The sequence below is a fragment of the Alosa alosa genome, chromosome 1, assembly GCF_017589495.1.
Source record: "Alosa alosa isolate M-15738 ecotype Scorff River chromosome 1, AALO_Geno_1.1, whole genome shotgun sequence".
Lineage (NCBI taxonomy): Eukaryota > Metazoa > Chordata > Actinopteri > Clupeiformes > Clupeidae > Alosa > Alosa alosa.
The window spans coordinates 10,996,704-11,015,364 of NC_063189.1; the positions used below are offsets into that span (position 1 = coordinate 10,996,704).

Sequence of the window (18,661 nt, forward strand, 5' to 3'; positions counted from 1 at the left end):
GCAGAAATCGACCGATGCCATACAAAACAATGGTAATGAAAAATGGAATATTAAGCCAGTCATTTCCACAGCTCTGCAGAATCAGCCCATAGATTTGAGTCTGTGCAGTGCTACTGTAGATGAGGCAATTGCATACAAATTTAGACAAATTAATTTAATAACCTCTCTAATACATCATCGTCTCTGTATTGTTTACAGAGTGGTGTCATGCAAACAAGGAGCAAGTTCCGGGCCATTCAGAAGTGTAGTCAGCTTACTGAAGATCAATATTTGCAGTGTACGCATCTGTTTATTCTGAACTCAGATTTATCATTTTAGTCTCTCGTTTGTCAATAACTCCTCTTGTAATCACTGTGAGCATGTGCAGAGAAAAGAGCAAAATCTAAGCGTCTGGCCCACAGCATCTTCATCCAAAATACTGTATTATTATTTACTACTACAGTATGTAACCTATTAGTAGACTAAAGACTCTGACAGCCTAAGTGTGTCAGTGAGTGAGGTATTAACAGAAAGAACGTTTGGTATTGCATGTTTGCTGATGAGCCAAAGGAGGGATAAGGAGCAAGCCTGAAAACCTCATATTAACCTGAAAGCATGGCAGAGTAAATGCTGAGACCATAATGAACATCACATCAGCTGTTGAGTGAGAACACCTTCTGTTCTAGCGTAATTGTAGATGTTTTTCTCTTGGCATAATCATGGGAAATAGCATAGAGATAATGAATGTCTATTGATAACATATAAGCCATGAAAAATGATGATTGAGCAGCCCTGATTAGACTGTGTGTCTTTCTTGTTCAACTGGCTTTGTGAATGACAGTGGTTGTGATGTAGTCTCGTTGGGCTCTCAGTCTCCTGTGTCCTGTTGGAACAATATGTAATGTTTAGAGGAGTGAGTGTAGTGGAGAAGACCTGGGGCGAGACCTTGCTGACCAGATGGCGTTAACACCTCCTATCAGGTATAAACATGCTGCACTCGCTCCCAAAAACATGTTTGAAATGAGTCAAAGCAACGCACGCAGAAGGCGTGAAGTGAAGATTCAGCTCACACGTCTGTATGTGGAATGTGCTTTAATAGACCCTTTCAAGAGAGTTCCATTATCAGCATCATAGTTGGCCCCACAAGGCTTCCGTTTTAACATTCCATATGTTATCTTAATGCAGAGGAAGTATATTGGGAACTAAATAGAACGTTCAAGCATTGTTTTTGTTTTTATTGTTGAAAGGGTCTATAGGAAGTTCATGGAAAATGTAGGCAGACCTGAAAGCACAGTTGATGACATTATCTGTTTAATGTACCAAAGCTTAGGCAGTGGTGTAAGAGAGTAGATTTAATCCACAGTATTAAGTTGATTGTGCACTGTGCAAAAATCCTGCCTGAAAAAATGTTACCTATACTATTAGTAGTGGTAATAGTAGATTTACAATAGCACATCCTATCCTTTAAAAACAAATTTTATTTGGACAGTTCAGCAGTTATACAGTTGTCATCAACAGGACATAATCTTTGAAGCAATCTTTCAAGTTTTATAGATGTTGCTTTCTTCTTAAGTCTGGGGTATGAAACATCTTAATGGAACCTTTGGGTTACCAGTATTCTCATTTTGCTGTCACTACTGAGGTCAGGGCATGCAATCACTATTGCAGCAGCAATCTCCAGTATGTCCTAATAGATTAAGAGCTAATATTTTGATTAATTGGGTTTTGTTTTGACTTGACATGTTGGAGCATTTCATGGAATGTGCATAAACTGCGATTACTATGTAGTCTATGTACATATGTGTAACACGATTAGTAATGCTGTTAACAAGACCTGCTAGCCACTTTAACTTCCCCAGCTTGACATGCCCTCTGACATGTTGTCCAAAGCATACTGTGGATAATGTATAGATAACACTAGAACAAACTCTCTGTTGATTAAAAAAGCTGACCATGTCTTGTGATTTGTCAGGTATAATTCTTAGCTTGGTATAAATCATCCAAGTCTAACATGGTCACAGAGGTTGGAAAGGTTTGGATTTCCATACCTAATGAGGCCATTAGAATTCCTTCCAAGTGCAGTTCTTTAATGAGGCATGCTACGCAATGTTTTAGTATTCCTTGTGCACTCACCCATGGTATGCACCAGGAATGTTTGTGAAGGGAGAAGGAAAGAGTGTCCCCTGGTATTTTATTTTTGAATATGGCTGTTTGTTATTCATGCCTAATCCAAACATCTTATAAATCATATTTAACATTTAACAATCTTCCCATTACTAATAGATATTGTATATGACTGCTTCACTCTGTCATTACAGTTCTGTAACAATGATGCCTAAATCAAATAATTTACATCTGGCAATTCAAGCCAATTCATTATTTGTCCCATTATTTGTCCCAGGGTAATTTGTGTTGCAGCAAGCAAAGAAAACATACACCACATTAAATATACAACAACAGCAGAAGTACTGTACTTGTAGAATAAAAAAAATAAAAGATTAAAAAAAACTAGGGAGAGATTTATTGCTATGGCAGTCACCTCTTCTGTTGTCTGCATTTGGGGCTTGAATAAACTGAGGGAGGGAGGATTTTTTATATCTGTTCTTAAGGGCAATAGGTGAACTCAAGCATACGCCAGATGGTAACATCTTGTGCTCCATTCTATATTGTACATTGGGTAACATTTTACTTGAAGGTATCTACATAAGAGTGACATGACACTGTCATAAATATATGACACTGTCATGAACATATGACACTGTCATGACACATGAACTCTAACCCTAAACCTAACTTGTCATGACAAAAAACGAATGACACTTAATGACAGAAGCGTTATGTCATAAACGTTTGTGACTTGTTTTTAATGTTAATGACACGTTCATGACAGTGTCATGTCACTCTTATGTAGATACCTTCAAGTAAAGTGTAACTGTATATTAATAGATGTGCATGTGTCATATGTTTCAAGAGATCGAAAGGGTCTTTAAGAGTGCCAGAGGGAGTAAGAAGAAGATAGCCTGTTGTAAAGATGTGAGGTAAGGGAGAGATGAAGAGAATCAGGCTAGACCGCACAATGCTGAAAGCCTCCACCTTGACAGGAGGGACGACCTGCTGGGCCACTTTTTATCCTCTTCTAATGAGCGCTAATGAGGCCCAGCTGCAGGCTCTAATCTCATTGGTACGGTGGGACAGGGTTTGGCACTGCCTGTCCCCCACGCGCACCCCACATGCCCACAATACTGTGGCTGCTGTCCGTGGTGCTGAACCCTTATTTGTCATGCTGCCTGGCTCTGGAGTGATAGCATGATCCTGATGCTTGTGGATCCATCTGGATTTTCTCTTTAGCTTCAAATATAAAACATGTATAGTACATTTATGTGTGTATTTCCCTTATGTCCTTGACCAGTGCCTATTAGCGTACATTGTCACACCACATAACAGTATGCATGTTATACCTTTAGTGATAATTTAATTATAGCATATACTGTTCTGATAGGATGATTGATATCAGTGTATGTGCTTAAGGTTCATCATTGTGTGTAATGCATATTTCACCATATCAAAGTTTACATTCAAATGATTGCATAGACGATATTGATTGCATACCTGCTAAAGGTTTTCTCACGGTTGTGTGATTTTCTTTTTCAAATCCTAGTTCAATTCTAGATCATTCACAATATCTGAGATTTTTTTGGAGCTTGTGTGGCACTATGTGAACTAAGGATTTCAACAGACTTCATTTCTACTCTTGAGAATCTGACTACAGTGTTTATTGTGACACATTGTAGAAGTGCCCTTGAACTGCTGTGCTTGTGTTTGTTTTCACATGAAGACTGATAAATGCTTCAGATGTGTCCTCAGAATTGCATATTGGATATTACTCTGAGGTGTCAAGTGCATCATATCATTAGAGTTCTGCGTTTACTTACTTCCAATGATTCATATAATGATGGACCCCGTTGTGCAATATACACTCACCTCAGGCATGTCACCTCAAAAAGCAGTAGTCATGCACAGGCTCTCATCTCTGGGGCTTAATATTGCTCATAATCCATTTTAATGTACTGCTTCAGAATATTGAGTCACTCATAACATGCACACCAGTATTGTGCCTAGAGGCTCTGAGAAACTTTAGCCTTCAACAGTTAGAAAGTTGACTAAATAATAGGTTTGTAGATTCAGACCACATAAAAAGGAATAAACAAAAGGGGAGGCAAAGATGCTTTGGTCTTTTTGACTGCTCCATAAGACCTGTGCCAAAGCTCAGTACCTGTAGCCTGGTAAACCACACCCTGGAATCTTTCAGATTAAGGGTCTGGCCACGAGTAATGAAAATGGCCCAATTTGAGGGGCGGCACCAAGCATGCATTTGAAACTCTCACTGCACGCAGTTGGATAACGCTACAACCAATCACAACAATTCATCAGTGTCAGTCATCAGTGTAGCTCGCCTTTGTCCCGCCTACACCGATTTGATTGGTCCCTCTCGCTCGAGAGATAGAAGAAATTTGGATCATTGCTCGTGGCCAGAGTATCTTGCGGGCACAATTCAAATTGTGCTCTCGCGAGAACTCTGGATTTCCAGGGTACAGTACCTGTACTATTCATCAAGTTCACTGCTCTGTTAACCTACAACTGTTATGAACTTTTCTTTTATGGGTTGTCATGTGTCATTAACCTCATTGTTTTGCTAAATTCCTGTTTTGCTAAGTAAATGAGAGGGTGAGTGTAGCACAGAAGATTACTTTCTCTAGGGTCATATAGCTTGGAAACAAAACTGCTGGAAGGCATCCCCAGTGATGGTTTGCAAAGGGCTGCCAGCCTCACACTCGCTTGTTCATTTTCGTAAGGTAGGAGTCTGGTATCTGAAATTAGTCAAATTATTGATGAATAAATGTTCTATTAGTTAACCAAAAACACAAAATATGCAATAGGTCCCATTTTGGCAAGCTTGCACATGATACTTAATAGTTGAGGTGTCAGTATACAGTATGGCATTCAGAAGACTTAAATCCAGCCCATTCATTCATTCATTCATTCATTCATTCATTCATTCATCATAATTTACAAAACGGGGTCAGATTGCACAAAAAAATTTAACTATAGAAATGACAGGTCTGATTTTGGCTCATCAAAATGAATGACATTCGTCCCCATGGTACACTTCACCAATGGGTGTTTGTGTCCTCAGGGTGGTTCATATCTATGCATGCCAGCGATACTCCCTATAGTGACAAATAACAGAATTAGTAATGACATCAGTATAAATGCATTGGTTTCATTTCCATTAGTGTTTATATTCCTTTCTCTGCTCATAAAAAGGAAATAGCCTTATAAATGTAGTCTTAATTAAGGAGGTTGCCTAGCCTGACGTTGTCATACTCAAATTCTAGTCAGAATATGAGTCTGATACTGCTCCATTGGCACGTAATTATGGGGCGTGTTTCAACCGACACAGGGGGGGAATGCCTCTGCACTCAATTGGATAGACCTAACCAATCAGAGCAACAAAATAGCTTACCGTGAGGTGTAGGAAGAAAACACATGAACCATCCTTCTTCTCCTATATCCCCTCCGTTTTTAAAAATAATTCTGTTGAACAGTGATATGCTACAAACATGTTAAACAGCTGGGAAAGGCTGTCAATCAGAGATTTCAAACGAACGAGGGAACATGTCGCAATGCAACAGCGCTGTTTTCCCTTGATGAAAGTGAAACCACCAGTTTTCCCACATCTCAACTTTGGCCAAAGTTTTCAGAAATAATCGTTTTCAGTGATACAAACTCATTAAACAATATGAATTTTCCATATGGGGTCTTAAAAGCCATGTATCCTTCTAGCCACAGCGTTTTTGTTTCAAACATAAGCCTAATCTAAGCGTGCTCAGACGACGTGATAGACCAGGCGCTGTTGCTCACCTGTCCATCATCGTAAAGCCTGATTTGATTGGTCCGCCCGATTTAGGGCGAGCATACTTCCACCACAATGGGACTAAGTTCGGAATGGCACCCAGGCTAAAGGTTCCCAGATTCAACATTGAAATGTGTCATTTCTGGCAGTAATACACTCTGCATACTTATGCAGTATACTGCAAAGAATGATAAGACAAGGCTATTAGATTTTAAGCCTCGCCCAATCGATATAAAGCACTTTGGTCTGCATAAATCCCCCACAGATCATTGCCATGTCCACTAGACAGACTCCTAACAACTTAGAGTTGAAAGTAATTTTCTATGATTGGACAAGGGCGGCTAAGGTTGTTTTTTTTCTCTTATATATAAACAGCCCTTTCACTGGAGATATGGATATACAATAACATGCAATTACTGGTATGTGTATTAATTAGCATCTTTTGATTTTCTTTGTGAAGAAAAGCATTCCTTAAGTAACCCTGAGGATGTTTTGTTTTAATTAAGCAACATATTGCGATCTGGATGATGGAAGCTGTGACTATATGAATATCACTGTACTTGCCTTTGAAAGATGATGAGAGTGACTAAAGAAGGTAATTAAAAAACTCATGTGACTCCAAGCAATTTATGAACAGATCCTTTCATTAGAATGGTCCAGCGAAGTGTGAGAACTACTGTAATTGAAAGTCGAGATGGAGGAAGTGTCTGAGATTATAGACCATTTCATGCTGTTGGTCCATGTTTTCCTGGGAGATCAACAATTTGCATGGTCAAATCAGCTCACCCATATAGTAACACATCAACCTATGAAATGAGCCTGTTGCAAATGAAACATTCCTCAAATTACTCCAGTAACATTTATTTTAACATAGTTTAAGTTATCAGTAAAATATAGACTATTAATTAAATTATCAAATTGTCAGTATTAAGCTCACATGATATAGATAGATAGATAGATACTTTATTGATCCCCAGGGGAAATTCAAGGTCTCAGTAGCATACAGACATCACACACACATTCACTAACAGCAGAAAAAAGTAATTAAAAGTATATAAAATAAAAAACACAACTAAGCAATAAGGACAGTAGAAGATAAAGTCAAAGTCAGGTCAAGTCGGCTTTTATTGTCAATTTCTTTACATGCACTGGTCATACAAAGAATTGAAATTTCGTTTCTTACTTTCCCATGCAGACATAGACATACTTTAAATACAGACATAGACATACTATAGCCATAGACAATAAACATTAAATTAAAGTGCAAGACTGAAATATAGAACATGTATGTATCAAAATAGAAATATAGGACATATATATATATAAAAAAAAAAAAAATAGAGGTAGTTGTGTTGTGTATTTATATAGTCTTATCAGTTACATGAAGTTTAAACTTGTGCTTGTGTGACCTGTATATTTACATTGATATGCAGTATGCAGTAATTTCAAGTATATCAGGCTTGATGTGAAGCAGCAACACGTTAGGCTGCGCAGTCACAGTGCAGTTCCACAGGGCGGTGTTGGGGGGGGGGGGGGATTAGGGTAGACAGGATCCTAGTTTCCTGGCTGGCTGGTGGGTGGGGGGCGCTGTCAGTGATGGGAGAGTGGGTAGAGTGTTCAGCATCCTGATTGCTTGGTGGATGAAGCTACTTGCCAGTCTGGTGGTGATCTGTGCAGCTTCCGCCCCACACTGTGATGCTGCTGGAGACGATGCTCTCGATGGTCCCTCTATAGAATGTAGTCATGACGGGAGGCGTGGCACTTGCCTTCTTCAATTTGCGCAAAGAAGTAGAGGCTGCTGGGGCTTTCTTAAGCCAGTGATGCGGTGTTGGTGGTCCAGGAGAGGTCGTCGCTGATGTGCACCCCCAGAAATTTTGTGCTGCTCACTCTCTCCACAGCATCTCCGTCGATGGACAGTGGTGGCAGTTGTTTGTGGCCTCTCTGAAAGTTGACAACAATCTCCTTGGTCTTGCTGACATTTAGCAGGAGGTTGTATATTTAGTATAAAGAATATACTAAATATACTAAAATACAAATTATACTAAATAACACTTAATCTAAATCAATTCTAAAAACAGTATCCACATAGTGGGTGATTAATCAATCAAGAGGCGCTTGCAATGACTGAGGCAGGGACTGAGCCTGTGATTCTCTGTGCATAGTAAGGTAAGGTAAGGTAAGGTGCTCTGTGTGAGTGAGTGTCATGGTGATGGTGCAAATGAGTAAGTCCAACAGTGCAAGAATGAAGTCTATGGGGATCAATAAAGTATTTATCTATCTGTCTATCTGTACAATCAAAATTGATCGGCCAGCAGCTGCAGTTACTTCTGTTTAATGCGGTATTGATTGCCATTGGTTAATGTTTAAAAATCCACCTATCTACAATGAAGAGAGAGAGAGTTAGATAGCCTACAGAATACAGTGGGTAAGCAACGTAAAAAAAAGGGCACCAAGCTTCTCGTCAGATGAACTTGAAGTTTTGCTGGACGAGGGGAGCTTGCACAAGATGACACTGTTTTCCAGCTTTCGGAATAACTTGTGCAACAGCAACAAAAAAGAGCTATGGAGCGACATGGACTACACGGCTCCACGGCCGACGCCGTCTTTGGTTCAATACAAGGACACGTTGGATCGCTGCCATAGTTGGTCGCTTACTGGACACCACCATGCTTACCCTTTATAGATAGCCATTTAGAGGCAAATTTTTTGCCAGCTTTTAATTATCAAAAGTGATTGCCAATTTGAACGCTTTAATGACATTACGAAATAGCCTAGGCTAATTACCACCATATTAGTTCTGATAACAAATAAAGTAGCCTAAACTTCATAAATAGGCCTGTATCCATTGCAAACATATTTTATTATTAGTCTTAAAATGTCCATAACATAAAATCATCGTTGAGCCACAACATTGTCAACATAACCTACTGTAGCCTACCATAGTTTGACTTGCTGCACAGTGGCGGCTACTAGCGTCTTGAGCTCAAACAACTCTAAGAGAGAGCTTACGAATGGTCCAGACCAACCTTACGAACATGTGACTTACAGAAGATATACTTAGCGTACGAACGTGTCGGGAATCGTGCCATAACATTAAGAAAGAGGTTAAGGAATAGGTTAAGAACTACTTAGCGATAAGAACGTTTTGGGGAACCGGCCCCAGATCAGTAATTCTCTTTTCAGTGACATGGATTCAATTGAATTTCTGTAGTTCTTAAGGGTTTGGTCTGTGCACTGGGTGCTAAATAGATTTTTACATGCATTCAGGTTCAAAAGGATACTTACCTGGCAGGGGAGATACCATGATCAAGAAGGTGGTTCACCTTCGGCGAGGCTCTGCCATTGCACGGGCAGGCGTGGCCTACTGGTTAGCGCTTCGAACTTGTAACCGGAGGGTTGCCGGTTCGAACCCTGACCAGTAAGCGCGGCTGAAGTGCCCTTGAGCAAGGTACCTAACCCCTCACTGCTCCCTGAGCGCCGCTGTTGTTGCAGGCAGCTCACTGCGCCGGGATTAGTGTGTGCTTCACCTCACTGTGTGTTCACTGTGTGCTGAGTGTGTTTCACTAATTCACGGATTGGGATAAATGCAGAGACCAAATTTCCCTCACGGGATCAAAAGAGTATATATACTTAAACTTACTTATATACTAGGAATGTCTGCTGAGATTATCCACTCTGTGTGTTTCTAAGTCATATTCATCGTCCTTCAGATGTAGGGAGACATTTTTTGCTGCTCTGCAGATGGTTCGATATTTGATATTCAATTCAGGTGTTTTTGTGTTGCTCAGTAAGAAGTAGGTCATTTGTAAACAGCGGAGGGTCCAAACAGCCCTCTGGCATGAACATGTGCCCCAGGCAAAGCACATTAGTCATTAACTGCAGGGGCTGGTATACAGGTCAGATACAGAGGGAACTCAGACTCCCATCGAAACGGAACAAACGCAATACATGAAAGTGGCTCCATCTTTCTGCTGTCTACTCTTTCCCAAAGACCCACCCTTAAAGGTGTAGGTTTTTGAACATTCTAAGTTCTGCAACAATTAAAGGTTCTAAAATTCTATGTTGAATTAACTTAATTGTCCTTTAACCCTTAAAGGAGTACCGTCACACCGGTGTGACGGGAATGTTGGGAAATGAATGTTCTAAAGAATATCTGGGTTCATTGAATTCAACATAGAATTTTAGAACCTTTAATTGTTGCGGAACTTAGAATGTTCAAAAACCTACACCTTTAAGGGTTAAGGGTTGTTAAAAGTGATGGTTCTTTGAAAGTGAGACTGTGTGTTTACAGGATGTTTGATGGTAGACAAGAGAGAGTTTTTTCTAAATGCAGTACGATACAGTATTGCTATTGCGTCTCTTGAGAAAGCTTTTGATGGGCTCTTGTCTTTACGGTTCACATCACATGACTCCCAAACCAAGAACTTAGCTACAGTGTAGTCCCTGAGACAGAAAGTTACTGCTTCTGTGAGTATTTCAGGACCCAAAAATATCTATTTTTAGAAGCCTGTCTGTGTTTTATGTTTGCTCTTGCTCGACAGGTGGCCAGTGGTGAAGAGCAAGTTTACTTTGATAATTTTTCATGTGCCTCAGTGCGTCTGCTAAAGTGTATTGTGATCCAATGATGTGACTCCTAGACAGTTCCTTGTGCATGCACAGCATATGTTTTGGCCTTTAGAGATTGGTTAAGGTAATTATGACAGATAGTGCGTTCACAGTTCTCAATCAATGAGCCATGAGGCATTGATGGATGAGCAGACTCCCACCCCGTGACAGCCGATTCCATTACAGAACAAACATCACTGGAGATCTCCTTCAGTGATTTTGGCTGTTTGGTGTTTGCCCAGCGATCGTATCAGTGCCATTCATATTCCTGCATTGACAGAAAAAACATTTCACTCCTCCACCCCACCTTCCTCATTCCCTCCCCACTACCTAGTAGCGACTGGTGGAAAGAAAATGTAGCTTGGTGAGCCTGCAGCAAACCCACCGACTGGGAAAAAAAGGAAAAAGAACATATCTGAGAGGAAGGGGTTGGGCTATCAGAAGCAAAAGGCAAAGCTGGAGGTATCGTGGATCCATTGCTTTCCTCACGAGAAAAAAGGTGAAGACAAGTGAAGTGTTTGCTGATTACCAGGGTGTTGTCTGAAGTGGCTCTCTCGTTTTATGCATTACCACTTGGGACCTGTGGACTAATAGTGATTGACACCGTGCCGACACTGCCAATTCAATTCATCTAGCTGCCATTCTGCAACTGGACTGTGAGCGTGGTAACATTGTTTTCTTCTTCCAAACCTACATGTTTTGTTTTGTTTTAATTGACTTGATTTTAATTGTGCTTTGATTGATATGGTGATTTTCTGATACGTTTTGCGCAATCATTCAGCAGCCCTATCCTTCAAGAATGCGTTGACTTTTTTACGTTGCATAATTGCTGTAGTGTTGCTCAGGTGGAGCCATTATGTGCTGTACTGAGATTTAGAGAGAATGAAAAGCAACCTCTCAGTGGCACTATAAGAGAGTCAGCAGTGTGGAGCGTTTGTTCATGGGACTATTTTTTTTTTTTTTTTTTAAAAAACTGAGCTCCTAAACCTTTTATTGTAAAATGCATTTTGTATGACGTGCAAACACCAGGAGAAATACAAGCAGGATGGTACTTGGTGTAGTGTCAAAAGAACCAAGTGAGAGGAACCTCCCCAGTTATGCTCAAGGGAAAGCCGCTCACCACACTGGAAGCACAGCTCTGAAAAACAGCTTTAAAGAGATCACTGTGGCGTTTGTGACCAGGACGAAGGTACACGGGCTGAAATATGTCTTTTCGGGGGACAAGTCCAGACCGCATCAAGTTCTCTGGCTCCTCGCCATCCTGGTGTGCATCGGGCTCCTGTGCACCTGGTCATGGAACCGCATACTCTACCTGCTCTCCTTCCCAGCTGTCACCAAGATCCACATGGTGTGGGCGTACAACATGACTTTCCCCGCGGTGACCATCTGCAACCAGAACTTCATCAGGGTGTCGGCGCTGACCCAGGCCGACCTGTACCACAGCGGCTACTGGATGGACATCATGCACCAGAACCACTCGGTCAACCGCCGGAGCGCGGCCATGCTCCGGCACAGCACTCACCATGAGCGGCTCCTGCGCCTGCTGGACTTCTCCGGCTTCAGCCCGCCGTCGCCCCAGCACCACTTCAACACCACAGAGATGATCGGCCGCCTCAGCCACCAGCTGGAGGACATGCTGCTCGAGTGCAAGTTCCAGGGCGAGAACTGCACCTACAAGAACTTCACCCCTGTACGTAGAGAGAGAGAGAGCCACAGGTTAATGATGCAGTCCATGATTCTGGTGACAGGTTGTTGATGTTTGAGCTTAGCAGTCAATCAAATTGCAGCTTTCGTGCTCCTGAAGCAAGAATGTTGATTGACTGGAATTATTTATGAATTAGTCCAAGCCACTGTGTTTGTTTCTAATTCTCAGTAGTAGGTCTGTGTTGTAGCACCAAAGTTTTTGAACACACATACTTAAGGCTTCCTGCTGCTGTGTTTCAGTTAGTTACAATGATTCATGGAACTGAACATGTGGCAGGTGGCTTTTATTAAAGGCAGATATTTTATGTCTACATTTTCCATTTCAGTCAAGCTGTTCCTCAAAGTATCATGAATATTTTAGTACAAGTGAAGCAAGTTTTAATTAGATCTGCCCAATGAACTCAGACACAGCCATGTGTCCGTGAGATGCACTTGATATGTTTAAGTACGCACCCTCAAGGGCAGGAAAAGTAGTATGTTATTCAACAGTTTCCTTAGGTGAGCTTTTTTTCCTGGAGCAAGCCCTCTGCAATCAAGTAAGTTTTAAACTGGTTAGATGTTGTATCATTAAATGCTGTTCAGACTTGCTAAGGCTCAGACAAGCTTATTAGATCCCAAATATTACCATCTCAAAACAGCACTTCACAATTAAGTGAAAAAAGACATGGAAATGTATCTTAATGAAGGTCTGATGTGATCAGTTAATGGCATGCCTCTCAGTAAAACCTTAATGTTCTAGCGTATTCATTATTTTGATTAGTGAGACCTTTTAAAATGGTGATTCATTAATCAGTAGTGATAACATAGTTCATACATTAGACCTTGGTGCTTTGGACTCCCTGCTTTCCAGGGGAGAAAAGGAAACACAAAAAGGTCCAACTGCTGTGGGGTAATATCTAGTTATTGCCTCAGCCAATTTAGTCCTGACTGTATACCTGAATTTTATTACGGAGACACGGAGTCAAAAACAATCAAATCCATGCCACTGTCACTGCCACTAGGGAAATATTTGTTGTGATATATAATGCAAAAGCAATAAATTCTGTTGCATCCCTTACAGGGCTGTTAAGCTCTTATTGAATCTGTGGTGAATCTATAGAAAAAGTCCAGTGAGGCCCACATTCAGTACTGTGGTTAAAACCATGGCTCTGAGGTAATACTAATGGGTTAACTAGCTCCACAGAATGCTCCAAGCCTCCCAGGGCGGTGGCCTGTAGCCAATGGGAATGCAATTGAAGTTAGGTTCCTGTGGTCCTGTCTTTCAATTACTTTGTGTCCGTCAGGCTGCTGTGGATATGCTGACAGGATCAAGATAATGGTGGTGGTGTGTGGGAGGGCACTACTGAGTTGCCGGCCAATTAGGAGACAACCTGTATGACAACCGCAAATCTGAAGAATGTGCCAGAGAAACTCCACTGACACAAGGGCAGCATGTCTTTGGAGACAAATGAATGAAAAAAATTGTGAGCTACACAACAAATCATGTGCATACCTTTCATGTCAGTGTAGACCTGGTGATTCAAAACAGGCTGACTGAATGATTTTTATCACGGGCGGATTTGTTTGGAGATTATCATCTAAATGATCATCCCAGTCTTGTTACTCTGTCTTTTCACAAATGTAATTAGTTGTAGATGGCACAGGGTGCACAGCAAGTCGTTTTAATATCCCTCACAGTTTTAGAGGGTAATTGGTCCTTATGTCCTGGTACTTATTCTGCAAAAAAAGGACATTTAAGGGCTTAACATGGTCAGAGTCTCAAACTGTCAGAATGCACACACATTTATGAGAGCTTCATTAGAGCAGGGGCAGAGAGGACAGCCTTGTACTGTTCATCAGAGGCAGGCCAGGCCACCAGTGCTGGGCCCTAGAGCCAACCAGTTCATGGCCAGTAGTTAGAGCCTAACAATTAATTTGACCAAACTATCGCACAGCCTAATTGTTAATATAAGATGCTCAATACTATATTGCATGCAAAGCAATATCCTTTATGTATCTTAATTTCCTTTTAACCCTTAAAGGTGTAGGTTTTTGAACATTCTAAGTTCCGCAACAATTGAAGGTTCTAAAATTCTATGTTGAATTCATTGAACCCAGATATTATTAGATTAGATTAGAATGTTAATTTCCCAACATTCCCGTCACACCGGTGTGACGGTACTCCTTTAAGGGTTAAGAGAGTTGCAGGAGTAAGGGATGGGAAAGAAAATAAAACTTTGGAAGCGTACTTTATTTGCTTTGCATAGGTAACACAATGTAACCGTCATATTATATGCAATAGCTGTGTACAAATTATTTAGCCAGGTTTTGCTAATAAAAATGGAAATTAAATGCAGTGATGCCGTGAAACAAGTGAACAAGCACAACAAATGATTCAAATAAAAAGTGCATTACTCTTGAAATCTTTCAGTAGAAATACTACATGGACTGTAAGCATAAGGGGTAATACATATTGAACTACAAGTCTGATCTCTGTTGGGAAGATTCCCACGTTTTCTCCAAAAAAAGATCAATAGAACAGAATGAAATATAGAATAAAAAGAATAATTTATGACATAGTATATTAATCATGCCTATTCATTCAGTATATACAGTATACATCAGTATTCCTCAGCTGGACTTCTAGATCTCTAAGCACATTGCTTGAAGTTGACTTTCATAGTTCTGTCTTCCCATTTGTTGCCATCTCTACCATCCCTAACTGAAATCAGCTTTGCAGTTCCCATAGAAAGAGTTGTAATATTACACTGCTTATGCCAATATATAGAAAGATTCATTAATGAACGTACAGTGAAGGAAGCCTTTTTTGGGTCGGAGTTAGCTGAGCCATTACAGATTGATCCTTCTTATGTCTGTACTGGTGATTGAGGTCATGTTGTCATGTCGAGTAGTTCTCACCTGGAATTGTATCATGAGGATTTTTTCAACACTCAATGTAACCTCAGCTGAAGGAGATGTACTTCATTAGGAAGGTGTATTTTCACAGTGACAAGCAATCATCTAGGATTTGGTACTCATAAGGAGGAATTAGTACACACTTCAGCTGACTGGGACTATATTATTCGAATGGTAAAAGTGGCAAATAGTAAATTACTTTTCTTTATTTATTACACACAAATGGAATGAGAGGATGTTTTGAAGAGAATTGTAGAATAAATCATAGTCACCTATTTTCTGAGTAAGTAGCCTAACGTCTGCTTTTGGAGATAAAGCTAGGTCACCTTTCCAAAGGACAAAAAGAAAGTTTCATATTCATACTGACCAGGAATGCATACAAAAATAGAACAAAAGGATGATCTAATGTTGAGAGAAAGATCTATTACAACATACAGCCTCCAGGCAGGGACTATATTGTTTTCCCGCTTATCGATTCCAAGCAGAGGCGTTTCAGATATGCACTGCTGGTTTACAGTTCCACATGCTGTCTTATACGCCACACCAGGCTTATAAATCGTGACAAATAACCTGTGAAGCCTGGTAGTCTGGTAAATTATGTTTTGTTTTACTTCCACAATAAAACTGCATACAGGTAATGGAATGATTTGAGCTATTATGCTAAAGAAGAAGGTAAAGAAACACTCTTGTTTCTTGTGCTTATGTATACACATGCAAACACTAAGAGGGATGTATCTCTCTTTCACTCTCTCTTCAGATTTATACAAGATACGGAAAGTGCTACACATTCAACTCTGGCTTGGACGGGAACCCCCTGCTCACCACGCTGAAAGGCGGCACGGGCAACGGGCTGGAGATCATGCTGGACATCCAACAGGACGAGTACCTCCCGGTCTGGGGGGAAACAGGTCAGGGCTGCTCTCCTTCTACTGCTTCTGCTACTGCTACTCACACAGCTAGTAGAGGGCTGCAGTGTCTCACTGAGGCCCTTCCCGAGTCTTTCATGTATGCTAGCGAAGCAGTGCAGCTCACTCCTTACATTTTAGGGAAGGTCATTTGTTTGGTTTTCTTTAGTCAGGTTCAGGTTCTATAAATGTCTAGTGACAGCTTTTTTAAGCAATTAGACCAATAAATTAACAACTAACTACAACAAATCTCTTTCAAGGAACATTAATTGGTTACCCTGAAAGTGCATTAGCAGATAGAATCACCTATTTTCTACTGAAGAAAACAATACCTAGCATAAGGCTTTTTGGAAATGATATTGACATGTAGCATAAATTGCGTAATAGAGAGAGCATACACTTTTACACAAATGATTTGATGCCTCAACCTACTAGCACCATCTTGTTGCTTTGACTGAGTTAAGGTATACATAATATCAAATGACTTGAATGGGTTGAGTTAGCAGAGATTTTATAGAATGTAAATCTAATTGATATTTCTTGACATTACAAACATTTATACATTATGGTAAAGAAACAGTACCTATGGAATTATTATTTGTCCTGTGTATCTGCATCTTATTCACATTTTTTAGCATGTTGTTGTAAGCTCTGAAAATAATCCAAATGAGACTAAAACATTAGTAGGTTATGACACAAATGGTTCAGACAACTATAACTTCAATTTTGAATTCCATAATGATTGCTATGGAAAAAAATCAACTTGTACTGTAATGGTTGTTTTATTACACTCTCATTTATTAGAGGAATATTGATTTGCATAGGACATGGTAATTCAGGAAGAGTGTTGCCTGTTTAATTTCAACTGTGTTTTAATATTTCTCTGAAGTACAAATTCTTGTTTTGATGGAAATGTCAAAACCGAAGAAACACTTACTTTCCTTTAATAGAAGCTCAAAATGAACCAGCAGCAAACAAATGAAAAAAGGGTTTCTATTCATATTTTTATTTCTTATTAAACCCTCACCCCTGCAAAATTACAAGGGAATGCATTCTCATTTGGCAAAGGGCGTCTTGTCGATATGAGAGAGCGGGGGAGAAACTGAAAAGGCTCAAGTAGTTTTAATCAGATACCCTTGGGCTTTGTTCATTGGTAATTGAATGCAATTTTCAGAGCAGGCTTATGAATGCAGTTTCTGTCACCTTTGTGTAGATATGATATGAACATCTAATAGTGGTATAAGCCTATTAGAGTTAATGGCATTGATAGGTACTCATAACCAAATGCTGCGCATAAAGACACGACAGCCTAGTGTTATTTACACCTTTGAATTATATAACTCCCAATTCACTCCAACTCTGTGTTTTTTCCCTGTAAGAAGACAAAGAATAATTGTATTTAATTGTTATTAAGATTACACATTGAGGCATCTTTAAGAAATAGAAAGCATGAACATAAACTCTTTGCCATCTTGATATTCAGACTTTTCCCAATAGTCATTTTAAAGTATCTATGATAAACATTATGCACTCCCACACTATGCACTCCCACAACCACACAACATGTTTTCATAAGACACACAATACTGTTTCCAATAGTGTGTGGAGTTACGTAAAGCCAACACATAGCCTGCAGTCAGCAACACGGTCTGCTTTTCTAGTATAAGTGACGTAAATTATCTGGCGTGCTGTATTCACAGACGAAACATCCTACGAAGCAGGCATCAAGGTTCAGATCCACAGCCAAGATGAGCCGCCCTTCATAGACCAGCTGGGATTTGGTGTGCCCCCTGGCTTTCAAACTTTTGTGTCATGTCAGCAACAACTGGTACCTAATGCTCAGCCTACAGCACATACCCCCCAGCCTCTAGCTCTGCTTGTCTATGTACTAAGCCCCTCCCCTCCCTTCTCACCTCCTCATTGTTCAAACCTGAAGACAAATGGAGCATTCGGTTGAAAGGTATTCTGGGCATTGATGCTGGATGAAAATATAATGTTAGGTAACACATTATATTGAATAACCATTGGTACCTTGATAGTTTGTAGGTATCTATCACAAAAAAACACAGTACTTTTTCATACTTTGTAGTAACAAATCCTAGTTACAACCCTAAGTCCCTAAGCCATTTCTCTGTTATATCATACGGAGCAAGGACCATGTTATATACAGTGACTCTTTCTCATTTCTGAATTTAGTAACATCCACAGGTATGATATCAAATAGTGCCTTAAGGTTACCATGTGCCATTCATACTCCATGTCCTCTGTAAAGACTATAATAGTGTTCATATATATAAAATCAAGGATTCTTGATTCTACACTTCAACCCTATCTGATAAAGTGGCCCAACTATTAGATTGATGATGTTTTCTTCAGGAAAATGTTATACAATTCTTAATTCATAAGAAAACAAATGTTACATGGAAAACCTTACCGAGGTATCACTTTATATTTATGTACAAATCCTATGCCACCAGAAATGTCCTAAAATTATCCTGGTTTTGACTTCTGTCCTGTAGACCCTGACACTAACATAAAATCTCAGTACTAGTAGTACTGTTTTGCAATAATCAGAATCCTCGGTTGATACTGAAACAAACTGTAGCATCTGGAAAGCAACCATTCAATGTGCAACAGCTTAAGTTCAGATTGTATTAAC

The 18,661-nt window shown here is 40.0% G+C and overlaps 1 protein-coding gene and 1 pseudogene across 3 annotated transcripts in view; both read left to right on the plus strand.

The window, feature by feature from the left end:
- Positions 1-18,661, plus strand: part of asic1c (acid-sensing (proton-gated) ion channel 1c) — a 127,428-nt gene that overhangs the window by 90,328 nt on the left and 18,439 nt on the right. For 2 of the 3 annotated variants that reach the window (XM_048253761.1, XM_048253762.1), the window contains exons 1-3: positions 10,930-12,188; positions 15,855-16,005; positions 17,703-17,830. In XM_048253761.1, the coding sequence (XP_048109718.1) occupies positions 11,544-12,188; positions 15,855-16,005; positions 17,703-17,830 (924 nt within the window). In that variant the 5' untranslated portion in view covers positions 10,930-11,543. Of the gene's footprint in view, positions 1-10,929; positions 12,189-15,854; positions 16,006-17,702; positions 17,831-18,661 lie in introns of those variants that run through there. The other variant, XM_048253763.1, reaches the window with a different exon arrangement.
- On the plus strand, positions 9,171-9,307 carry LOC125308757 (annotated as a pseudogene).